At 32.9% G+C, this 13,040-nt stretch overlaps 1 protein-coding gene and 2 long non-coding RNA genes across 4 annotated transcripts; 1 reads left to right on the top strand and 2 right to left on the bottom strand.

The window, feature by feature from the left end:
* Nucleotides 1–884: 884 nt before the first annotated feature.
* LOC146919174 (putative protein phosphatase 2C 8) lies at nt 885–4,166 on the bottom strand. Its single transcript, XM_085712419.1, has 3 exons — nt 3,268–4,166; nt 2,566–2,671; nt 885–1,390 (listed from the first exon to the last, which is right to left on the bottom strand). Exons 1-3 carry the CDS (start codon nt 3,943–3,945, stop codon nt 1,086–1,088), a joined length of 1,089 nt encoding a protein of 362 aa, XP_085568545.1. The 5' UTR covers nt 3,946–4,166; the 3' UTR covers nt 885–1,085.
* A 2,751-nt stretch (nt 4,167–6,917) lies between these two features.
* Nucleotides 6,918–7,577, bottom strand: LOC146919173 (uncharacterized). Its single transcript, XR_015011362.1, has 2 exons — nt 7,496–7,577; nt 6,918–7,195 (listed from the first exon to the last, which is right to left on the bottom strand). It is a non-coding gene; the product is annotated as an uncharacterized LOC146919173 (long non-coding RNA).
* A 201-nt stretch (nt 7,578–7,778) lies between these two features.
* Nucleotides 7,779–11,948, top strand: LOC146919172 (uncharacterized). 2 transcript variants are annotated; one of them, XR_015011361.1, is made up of 6 exons: nt 7,779–8,068; nt 8,395–8,541; nt 8,658–8,936; nt 9,843–9,934; nt 10,206–10,327; nt 10,470–11,948. It is a non-coding gene; the product is annotated as an uncharacterized LOC146919172 (long non-coding RNA). The 2 variants fall into 2 exon arrangements; XR_015011360.1 differs by having other exon boundaries at nt 10,460–11,948.
* Nucleotides 11,949–13,040: the final 1,092 nt, after the last annotated feature.

Genomic DNA, 13,040 nt, shown 5'->3' with positions numbered 1-13,040 from the left:
AAAAACAAACACATGTTTGGTTTTTTATATGCTGATCAAACATTCAAGTGGTTGGACAACGAAAATCAGGGAGAAAGTGTTGAAATTGGGCCAATAGTATTAGTTTGTTGTGTTTCACAGAACTATTGATCAAGATAACAAGCAATTCCCAACACATATATATCATAATTGAAATAAGTTAATTTCTAATAATCACAAATCCGTATTCCATGCAAGCAATGATGTCCATGTTTAGAAAGTTTTTATCAAGAAAAGTTCTCAACCAATTAAATTTGTTATTTGGCGGAAATAAAGGGGGGTAATAGTGTGTAATTAAGGAAATGTATTAGCAAATACACTATCTTAAAATTTTCTTGATAAATTTTGTCAATGTATCTATCATTTCTCTATTACCAGTGGCGGAGCCCTTCATGGGCTGAGGTGGGCCACGGCCCACCCCGAAAAATTAAAAAATCAACGATTATATGTGTACTTTGCGAGATTTTATACAATTTTGTGTCGGTTTTAGGTTTCGGTTGATCCAAATTCCCGTAAAGTGGTGTAGTGGCTCACCCAAAAAATTTAAATAATTCAATTATAGGTCTATTTTGCGAGATTTTATACAATTTTATGTCGATTTTAGGTTTTGGTTGATCCAAAAATAAAACTCCTTTACGCGGTAAATTAGCACATGAAATAATTGGTCACTTGAATGGATAAAAAATAATTTGGCCCACCCCCAGAATATTTTCTAGCTCCGCCACTGTCTATTACGAATGAAAATCTCATGGTGTCAGCGATGGAAATTGGTTGCATGTTGTCACTTTTGAGTGCAATTGCAATGGAGACGGTTGATGTTTTAAGAATCACTATAAAAGATAGATTGGATCAATTTGCTCAAAGAATAATCGTAAACAATATTACTCTATTTAATAACCCACTGTAAATATTGAAAGGAAAAAAAAGCACCTTGACTCTTTTGAGAAATTTCAAAAACGTATATCCCAACTATCCAATACAACACTTTTGCAAAGAGACAATTAGGAACCAAAAAGTAAAAAGAAACAAACCAAGAGAAAGAAAAAAAAACAAACAATGGGATTGGATCAAATGTTAGTGTTGAGCTGGATGACTATAACACTTATGTTGTCTTTACTTCCCTTAGCCATTGCCAATTCAGCTAAGATTGCCGCAGCCTCTGCTGCATAGCTTTTAATAGTGTGATCTTCTTTCATATTATGCCTCCTCATATGACCTTGGAGGCAACTTCTAACCACTTCACAAACAAAATTATTTGATACTACATCCCAAAGACCATCACTTGCCACCACAACAAACTCGTCTGATTTTGTTCGTCCGTACACGTTGATCTCTGGTTGAGATATCACAAATGGCTTCATGCAGTGATCCCCTGCATATGCAATGCAATGCAATGGTGTCAAAATTGTGTCTATACCATGTATTCTGAACTCTCGATCTAAGTCACGTTGAAAAAAGACTTATGCAAGTGCAAGGAAAATGTTTTTTTTTTTTTGAGAGAAAAAGTGCAAGTAAAATGTTGTCCTCTTCTTTTTGGTGAATAGAAAAATGTTGTTTAGTACAACACAAACAAACAAACAAATATATCTGATTGGTTTTTTCTTTTCTTTTGAGGGAATGTATCTGATTGGTTGTCTTTTTTATCAAATTATAGTGTATTGTTATGTATGATCATGGAGGCTAGAATAATGATTTCTTCTAGTTTATTCTAGAAAGGGGTCTTTAAGCATATTATATTAGTTTGTTTGATAGTATTGTTATTGTGTGGCTGATGCACTTATCTTACCATGTGTATGCATCAACCTATATAAACATTGTATTATGCCATTAGAAATGTGTAAGCATCAACCTATATAAACATTTTATTATTCCATTAGAAAGGAATGAAGAAAAACGAATAAAAAGTTATTTCATTTTATCTTAGTTAGTTTTATTCTTCTTTATCTTTTAGCTTAGAACCCTAGCCTTATCATAGTTTGTTAGTGATAGTTTCTGGTTCCTATCATGTTAGGAGCTTTTTGATTGGTCATAGGTTTTGTTTTGACTTAAAATTGATCGTACTATAAATAACAATGCTGATATTTGTTTTTTTATTCACAAACTTTTTGTTAATTTTTCAAGAAATTTTAACTCCTTGTAACGAGAAATGAGTTGTTATTTGCTCGTGAGCATTGCTATATATGCACCGTAAGAAAATGACAAATAGAATCACATGCAATTTTTTCGAAGAAATACGAAACTAATATTCATCTGTATTTGATGTAAATCATGGAGTGTTTAGCCAATTATACAACATTGCTTCTCATCGTGAGATAAGTGTTTTGTGATGATGTTGATCATTTTCCTTTGACCATGATATCGTGTGGGATCATGCACGCATGCATATGTATAGGATTTTTCTCACAAAGATAAAATGATTAATCTATCACGGACAATATTAAGTATATCATCAAATGCATGCATTGTATTAAATTTCTAAATCTGTGGAATCAATATAAGTATCTATCACGGAGTAATAAATATTATTAGCATGCATGAAGTACGTACCTATTGATCTGGAAGTTGCGAGTACTCCTAAAACACGATTCCCATTCCAATCAATTACTCTTCCACCTGCTGCTTCAATCCTTTCTCTTTCATCCGGAAGATCTGGCTGATCATCATTAAATAATAATAATTCAGCCAAAACAAATTACAAAACCTAACCTTTTTTTTAGAATAATTACAAAGAATTTGGCACCCTAAGTTTTGTTGGATAAGGTACCGAAATTAGTTAAAAATTTGATTTATATTAAAATGATCAAACATAAAAAAATATCATCACATTGAATGATTGAATGTCAATAAAACCATTTGAAATGCCGTGTCTTCTATATCTATGAACTTTGTATTTAAGAAGATTGATTTCATCATCTAAAAAGAATTAGCGACACAATTTTGTGTTCATTTTTTTCTCTATATAATTTATTATAAATATATATATAAAATAACTCCTAATACCAAACTATGTATACTATAAATCTATTTTGCCTCTTAAAAAAAACAACTCATTATTCTAGTTAATTACTTATTAGATAAGCAATATGCATATATACGGGAAAGGATCCTCTCCAGTGATATATGATATATGAACTAAACAAATTAACCAATTCAGTGTACATATTTTTTTATGAGAATTAAGTGTACATGTTTAGTTGCTTAATTGTAAATTCCTTTATATCTCATGAGTCATCATTAATAAACCATCACCTTATGATCACGTGAAAGTGGCACCGCTACACCGCCACTAAAAAGCACCGCCCTTGAGTCACCACAATTCGCCACCACGATCTCCTCCTTCCCCACCACCACCACAGCTGCCGTAGAACCCACGGTATTCCCATCAACCTCATCACCACAACTTCCACCGACTCCAATTTCACGATCCATCTTCATAAAACAAGAACACATAGCTTTACACCAATCCAATCCATGATTCCTCCTACCCTCCTTCACTTCCTCCGCCAACAACAAGTGCAACCTATCACGGCAAGCATTCGCCACCGTCATACCACCATGACCGTCATAAACTGCAAAGAAATCATAACCACACGGTTGTTGTTCTGCCGCAACAAAATGTGGAATCACCTTAATAGCATCTTCCATCACCCTCCTCCGCCCAATCACCGATATAAAACCGTGTGACGCCGTGGCGGTTTCTCCGGTGGTTGATTCCATCGTAGGAACCACCGCCACTTTGCATGGACGTTTTCTCTTCCTTCTATAATCATCGTAACGCCGCTCAATTTCTTTAGATTTGTTAATATTGTCGGCAACAATATTATTAGTATCATCATCCATAATATTTGACAACTTCCTCTTACCACTTTTGCTACTACTACATATGTTATTGTTTTTACTACCAGAATCCGATGTTACATGTGACATAGTGTGTATATATTGGTCTAAAACACATATCTAAGCAAATTTATGAAATATTGATATGAATGTTTGTATATAGTTTGAGAGTTTGAGTTATCTTCTTGAAGGAGGAAACTATCGATGGCATATGGTTGCTTTTTGTATACGTATATGAATATGAGATTGGGATGACACGAAGCATGTAAATGGTTGAGGCAGCACACGTTTGGAAATGAAAGTGAAATCTTAATCGTACATATGTCTAAGGATGTTGGATAATTCGAGGCAAACGTGGATGGTTTGGATTTGTGTTGTTAATACGTGGCGTCCTATTCAGAATATCATGCTTTTGACATGCTGGGAGGGTTGGGGAAATTTCTTTATTTTATTATTATTAGTGTTTCATTTTCTAATGATTTTCATTTCGACATTTTTTAATTAGTTTAATTTTGGTAGTAAATCGGCGTTTTGGTTCGAAGTTGTATGAATTGAGAAATTTAATTGGTCACTCAAATTTACGTTATGGAAAGAGTTCATGATGTTTAGACTAGAAAGCACTCTATTTAGGAAAATGTTTTTGTGTACATTCATGTCGTCGGTGTATAAAACTAGAATTAAAGAGAGAGAAAGAGAAAAAAAGTGACATAATAGATGCCATAGTTTGGTGATGTGATAAAAAGAAAATAGCATAGAATGTGTAGGAAACGGGAACTTCTTAGAAAAAATCATTTCATTAGCAAAAATATCATTTCATTGTTTATAACAAGAGAAATTCTTACCTGAACTCTTACCTAAGAGATCATTCTTACATTCAACCAATTAAAATCAAACATCTCATTAAAATAATAAAAATAAATAATATCATAATTTTTTCTCATTATTTTTAATATTTCTCTCTTCGTTTTTCAATTTCTTTAACCAACAAAAACCACCCACCACCATTTATTGTTTCCATTTCCTTAATTAAAATCACATTTTTTTAAAGTTAATAACATGTGTCATATTTTTATTGGTTGGATGTAAGAATAATCTCTTATAACAATCATATTATTATTTTTACATTTTATCGTAAGAAATAATCAATATTCTCTACTATGAATAGTAAAAATTTAGAAAAAAATAAACTTTATTCAACTAATACTTTCGATAAATAAGATTTAGTTTTTCGTTTTCTCAAAGTTGCCCTGAGGTTGACAATAACAGGAAGTCCAAAACGATAATTTAATTTAGTTATTAATTTAAAGATTTGATGTAACAGTATATTCAATCTCTTTTGAGTATACCATAGAATTTTCCGTTTAACACATACTCTACCAAGGATGTCAATATCTTTACTCTAAATTCAATGCGAAAGTTCTTTTTCTGGTAAATGTGCCATGCTTCTATACTCCTCGTTTGAGCTGTGTTGAAAGGGTTAGGAATTTCAGTTTCTTGTACTTGTCTTACTTGTGAGAAACACATTAAAACTGTCTCCCATTGCATCTTCATGTGAGAATCACATTAAAATCACCATCTCATGAATCATTAAATAATTGAGTCAAAATTACGTTTGCTTTACTTTTATGTTTGACCTATTTCCCGGTTTGGTCCTTCAAGTTCTTGTTTCTTTTCGAATTGATCCTTGTATTTGTTATATGTCAATTTCATTTGTTGGAAGGTAAGATTTCCACCCAACAATTTTTTTCCAGTTTACACAATTAGCCTTTGAGTTATATTAAATTATACGCACGGTTTTTTAAATTAAATTATTGTCATGAAATATCAATTAATTAATTTAGACCAACTGCCATATTTTTTTGTCATGGCGTGGAGCATTTGGAAGAAGTGAAATCTAAGTTCAAGTAAGGACATGTGTGATACATCAGCTCAATCCTATTGGTGACTATGTGAAATGAAACCTTGATGGAGCAAATTTTGATGACGTTGGTTGTGTTTGAATTGATTTTTGCATGCATAATTCAGCTGGACAAGGACAAGTGTTGGTAGCTGCAAAGGAGTAGCGAAAATAGAATATGAAACACATGGAAGGAGAGGCTTAATTGGAGTCTTCTTCGAGCAATAAAGTGGATAGCTTATTTTGGCATTTCAAGCATCACCATTGTGATGGATTGCAAACAAGTTGTTGATGATGACATGCTCAAAATTAAATTTATACTATACTATATGATTTCTTTAGTGAATGAATGTACATAGGGAAGGCGGTGGTTTTTTTTTTATTTTTTTTTTTAAGAGTTTGGCTAGTGAAACCATTTTGTGTAATGACAGTTCTTGTTTTCTTAGATTCTTCTTAAGTATCGTTAAAGTGATACAAAATCTCAATCTAAGCTCGTGTACGATGGGTGATGAATGATGATTCCATCAATAAAGCTACACGTGAAGGTGCTAGCTTGAAAAACCTGCTTTATGACTATGAGTATATATTTCCAGCTCTCAAGTTGTAGATTTTTTTATTTTCTTATTAACGTCTTTTTTACATCCACCATGTATCAAAAGAAGCTACAATACCATTTACGTGGTGACGTTTAGCATGGGAATGGACTCTTTTTTCCCATGATGGGGAAGTTTCCTTTACAGCCATAGATTTAACATTATTTTTATTGGATGGCTAGGATCAATTACCTGGTAATGGCTGTTACCTTCTGCTGAGTATTGTGAGACAAAAACGTGGACCCCACTAAATGATTAAATAACATTTTTTCATTTGTTTGATATACTGTTTTTTTTTATTAAATCATGGGCCTTTGACATAAAATAAATTTGTTGAATATTAGTAAGTGACATATTTTTATTTCTTGAAGCATATATTATTTTATTTAAAAAGTACGTACCATTTTTTTTCTTGTGTTTATTTTTAAAAATGATGTGGTATTTTTAATAAGATATATTAAAATGATAGCATAACGTTTTTTTTTTTACCAATATCTTTTGTTTTTTTTAATAAGATATCTTTTGTGTCACCCAATTAGCCTTCAACAAAACAAAGAAAACAATGCAAAAAATGAGTAAAAAAAGTCATCTGGGAACAGCAGCAAAGCAAATTTTCCCTCTTCTTCCTCCTCAGAGAAACGGTGTTTCCATTTTGGTATTGATAATCCCTTCGATCTCAATACAATACTTTGGTTGTATCAGCATAACACTCTTCTCAAATGGGTTAAGATCTATATGAAGTTGTTGCCTTTTCTCAAATAGCAATCTGTGAGCTGATTTTTGACATCAAATAAATAGCTTCTATTCTAGATCTGAACAAACTGCTCCTCAAGACAGGATTAACATGGAGCTTCGATTAAGGGTTCAATAGAAATGATTTTCAATGGGATAATTTCAAAGAGATGAAGTAATATACACACAATAAATGGAGTTTAACACATAAGCTAAATCTGTAAAAAAAATAAAACAAAGAGAAGCTAAGAGATAGATGTGATTTAACTTTGTTTTTTCCTGCATATGAAAAAGGGAATAAAGCCGAGTAGATGAGAGAGGAGTAGATGTTTTGGTGTGTGGAATGGGAGGTGTAAAAAAGTAATTCTATTTTGATATTATAATAATTAAAATATAAATTTAATATAATTGAAACAACCTGTTATACCGTCAGCTGGCAGGAAAATTTCAACTTTCCCATGGTGGGAAAGAAGTTAACTGTCCCAGGCTAAACGCCACCCCATTTACGTAATTGTAAAATATCAAATGAAGGTGCTTGTAGTTCTCAATTTATTCCCGAGTCCTGATAGGTATACCACCATAGGTGGCACTACCACTCCTACACCCACATAAAAAAATGACATGTGGCAAGGGACATTTTAGAAATTTCATCACACAACCACTCTCTTTTCATCTCCAAACAGATCTCTCTCACTTCTCTCTATCTCACCACCACACTCCTTAACCACCACCACTCCCTCTTTCTTTCTCGTCGGCAACCATTTCCTTCTCTGTCAGTTTTATATCTCTCAAATCTTCACCTTATTGACTTCCGATGAATCTAACCTCACCAAATGATTAACTTGACGGTGAAGGCGAGAACATCTGTGGTGCCGGCTATTCGTCAAAAAAATGTGTGGTTCTCGATGGTGATCAATAAAATCAAGTTAAATGTGTGAATAATTTTCCATCTAAGTCTGATGAGTTGTGTGTAGATGGCGATAAAGGAAAGGTATTTTCTATAATTTCATTCTCTTACTATTTAAGAAAAAATGTTTATATTTTTTTAGTTGATTGGATAAACAATTGGAAGAGCATAAGTTGATGTTGAATTTCTGGATTTTAGTTCTTTTTATGATAAGAGTTTTTTCATGGTAAAATCGATTTTTATAACTCTATGCTGAAAAACATTTTGAATTCTACTTCTCTTCATTCAAATATGAATCCTTTAGGCATTTTATTTTGTTGTTAGGTAAGTTGTAACGACCCTTTTAGCTATCTGGCATGAGTAATTGATATTTTTATACTTCTGATTGTTATACTGCTTTCGATTTGCAGATGGCCAAGGAAAGGTAACAAGGTTCTGCCTCATTTTTTATGTTCTGACTTCTGATGCTTTTATCGATGGCCTTCAATTTAGATGTAGCACAACCAAAAGCTGGATATTTAATATGAAAATAACATGTAGTCTTGGCTAAAAAAAAGGTATATTCTAGATTTGATTTCTGATTAGGGATTGAAGATGTAGTCATGGTTTCAAGACAACCTTATTATTATTGTAGGTGAAGTATTTTGGTCTGATTGAGGTTATTATTTTGCAGAAACCCATTGACCACTTCCGACCAAACCTCCATCGCAACCACCGCCATATCTCTTCAGCGTGAATCCTTTTTGCTTCTGCGAATAAATTCTTCTTGGTAAGGAACAGTATGCAGCATCAACGAACCAGTGAAAAACGCATTATTATTCACTAACGGAGGAACTGCAATGAAGCTGATGCGATCAGAAGCATTGTACTTTCGATGGAGCGCCAAAGGAGGTCTTTTACCATGACTGGTGTTCTGCGGTTTACTAAAGGAGGGACGCATCAACCCAGCATGGTATGTTTAGTTTACAGTAAGATTTTATGGGTTTTCAGGATTTCAGATTTTTGTTCATAATTTCAATTTCTATTTTGGGTTTTTAGTAAGATTTGGTGAGTTTTTTTTCTAGGGCTCTCTTTTGGTTGTCATTGAGTGCATGTCGCATAAAATTTCTATGAGTTGTACTGTAAAACATATTGATTGACGAATTCCGCTTTATGGCAAAAGGCAAACCCAAGTTTCACAAATTATCTAAGCAAAAAGAAGAAAACAACTATATCATATCAAATACACTTAGTTACATGATATCATCCCCTAAAAACACAAGTTGTAAGTCTGCAAAATTAGTTGGTTCATCCAAAAGTATAGATATTTTTCTGCAACCAAGTTGGGGTTTGGCACCAAGTAGCTATTATGTACCTTTTGTTCCTATGAATGTAAGTTTATCATGTAATAGAAGACACTATTTAGTAATTTATGAGCAAGAAGGAATTTGAATAGCCTCATAGATCTAAATTTTCACTCATAGGTCAAAATTCAGCAAGTAATTTTTATCTAAAGGAATAAGAATATGGCCAATTAATTTTAGAATAAGTAGCACAACGTCTCTTGCATTGCTACAACCAGGGGTATAAAAGTTGTTATAATATGTTTTATCTTCATGTTATGATAAAAAAATGGTAATTGAATCTAGAACTGTGTTGTTATACATTTTAAATTGATCTCTTACTACTCATTCGCGTTTCAAATGTTGTACAAATCCTTTTGTATGATTTCATTCATATATAATTTGTACAAAGTCATTCAACTTCACTCAAGCCTTGGCATTGTTTTCTTTTTCTTCAATTTTTTATTTTTGAATTTTCTATTTGGAGATTTTGATTTGTGTAATATGTTAAAAAAGTTTATTACTTGAATATTCAGGTTTGGAATCAATGCAATAAAGGTTGAGAGTTTCTCATACTACATATGAAATGAATTATTGTTTAGACTGTCCAATTAAAGGAATAAAATAGGCAAGTTATGTGCACTGTTCTTTTTCAATTAGCATTTAAATTTCAATATATATTGGTGACTGATATCATCCTTCTTTAATATATCTTTGGTTCTCTACCATTTTCATATGTAGTTTGTAGAAGGTTCACTTTGGTTCCATTGCTGTAGATGCTTTGGTATGTATAAGTGTCTATAATAGAAATAGGATTCATCTACAACAAAAGAATTAAATATTTCATATATGTGTCTATAATAGAACTAGGATTCATCTTTTTTTTCTTTCTTTCTCAGATGCTCTTTTATCGTCCACGATGTCTATGCAGTGATAATCAACTGGATATTGGAATGAAATGATATGGAAAGGAATGCCTTACCAGAGGAAGAGAAAGTGAGAAACAGAGGATCCTTTTTAGGTATCTTATCTTTATGTTTCATCCTTGATTCTCTAATTTATCTTTCTCTTACAAAATTCGTTCTCTTGCAATAGTTATTTTTGTTATCGGTTTACCGTATGATCTAAATTTGTTGTTGCATCTAATGTGGAGGAAACGAAAGAAGTGATCAGTGTCGTTAATTTGAATGGGGGATAAAGCAATTAGTTCTGCAATTAGCACTGAAAGAATTATTGTGTTCTAAAACTAGAAGTCCATGTTGTTCGGGCCATACTAAAACAGTCATGATGGTTACGTAGCACTGATGCACATCTAATCTTCTATTGCTGCTGGAAAAAAGCACAGACTATGTTGCATTTTAAAGTGCCTAGATATCTGTGCCATTGAGACTCCTCTGCATTGTTTCTGCAGTTTACATAATTTTGGTCTGCAGCATTTTGTTGTGCAGAATTCAGGTTTGCAGAATTATATTGTGCATTCCTCTCAAGCTAGCCCAACTCCAATCTTGCAACTGATGTGTCTACTTATCTACATTATTCAAATCATGTGATAGCTACAATTGAGGCTTGCTTTTAGGACTTATATATGCATCATAAAACAATAAACAACTCAAAAGATGGGTGACGGGTTAAACTTAATGAATATCAATCCTCCAATATTGAGGAGAATTCAAATAACAAAATTTCATCAATAATTGCATCTTCAACATGCTAATGTAGCACCGATACATTTCAGATCTTTAAAAAAAAAATCATAGCTGAATAAGCATATTATTTCAAATTTAATGCTATTTTGTTTCATTTACCATTTTCATTATTTTATAAGGTTGTAAAAATTGATTTTCCTATATATTATTAAGTTATAATAGTTCATTTAAACTCATATTTGAGCTATTGCTTGAATTGCTTTCTTTCCCTTGATCATTAATGAACAATGAGCTGAATTTTGAAGCTGAATTGTTGTCTGAAAACTCTGTCATGGACACATTTGCGTGATCCGAATGTTGTGGTTCAGTAAGCTTGTGTTCTGGTTCAGTTTCTGGTGTTGTATTGTGGGACTGTTATGCAGGTGTTAGTGTTGAAATGATGGCCTCTAATGTTGTCATATTGAGCTTGGGAGAGAGTTAATTGGCTAGAGTATATGGTTGGTGTTGTGATTCTTCTATTTGGCCAGAGTACGATGGCCTTTTATGGCTGGATTTTTAACATGCTAACATGCCAAAGAAAATTGATGATAACTTGAACAAGATGGGTGCAAGAATACCAAATGTGAAGCTTGGGAATTCTACAATATAATACCAAGCAAAGGTTCGGGTATCCACACGATGAAGATCATCAAATGTATCAGACGATGAAGATCACCAAGCATCAACCGTGTTCACTCGAATAAAAGACAAGTCAAGAAATCGTGTCAAGAGCGGGGTTTTTGGAACACCGTGGGTGAAGAGTGATACGAGGAAGAATAAAAATAATGTAGTGGCGTAATCAAAATTTAATGTAAATTTTTTTATGCTCTTTTAAGCTTGTAATGTACTATTCCTTCTTTTACTAACTTTCTTGAACAATACTATAGTATGGTCCTCACTAAGCTTGTAATGTACTATTCCTTCTAATCGCACTATGTATGGTTTTATGGTTCTTAAGATAGATATTGACAGAGTATAAATATGAATATGTTTTGTATGACCACATTTTTACAAATACGTGACCACTATTTTTTCATAAATTAGAACTTGTCCGTCCTTAGGCGTGATAAACTTGCCGATTGTAAAACAGGTTATTTATGGTTGGAAATGCTTTTAGTGCAGTGATCAAATGAGATCATGCGTTCGATTCGCCTAAAACGATATTATTTACATCTGGGAAAGAAAAACTAGCCAAATATATGGTCTGTATGACCACAGTTTTACAAATACGTGACCACTATTTTTCCATAAATTAGAACTTGTCCGTCCTTAGGCGTGACAAACTTGCCGATCGTAAAACAGGTTATTTATGATTGGAAATGCTTTTAGTGCAGTGATCAAATGAGATCATGCGTTCGATTCGCCTAAAACGATATTATTTACATCTGGAAAAGAAAAACTAGCCAAATATATGGTCTGTATGACCACATTTTTACAAATACGTGACCACTATTTTTTCATAAATTAGAACTTGTCCGTCCTTAGGCGTGACAAACTTGCCGATTGTAAAACAGGTTATTTATGGTTGGAAATGCTTTTAGTGCAGTGATCAAATGAGATCATGCGTTCGATTCGCCTAAAACGATATTATTTACATCTGGGAAAGAAAAACTAACCAAATATATGGTCTGTATGACCACATTTTTACAAATACGTGACCACTATTTTTTCATAAATTTGAACTTGTCCGTCCTTAGGCGTGACAAACTTGCCGATTGTAAAACAGGTTATTTATGGTTGGAAATGCTTTTAGTGCAGTGATCAAATAGATCATGCGTTCGATTCGCCTAAAACGATATTATTTACATCTGGGAAAGAAAAACTAGCCAAATATATGGTCTGTATGACCACATTTTTACATATACTGTCTCAGTGACAATTGGCTTGAATTGATTTTTTTTTTTTGCACATGTAAGTTACAGATAACCAAATAAACGAACAATATAACCATAATTTGTCAAAGGCGTAACCATTTTTTCCCTGCATTCAAAATTCAAAGAGGACGCGACGGAGGTGGGGGCAGAGTGAAACTGTTACTCTTCCTCATCC

The sequence above is a fragment of the Medicago sativa genome, chromosome 5 (genome assembly GCF_051527215.1).
Source record: "Medicago sativa cultivar Bolivia chromosome 5, Bolivia_mono, whole genome shotgun sequence".
Classification (NCBI taxonomy): domain Eukaryota; kingdom Viridiplantae; phylum Streptophyta; class Magnoliopsida; order Fabales; family Fabaceae; genus Medicago; species Medicago sativa.
The sequence above is the reverse complement of the archived record's forward strand: the minus strand, read 5'-3'. Positions and strand labels throughout refer to the sequence as shown.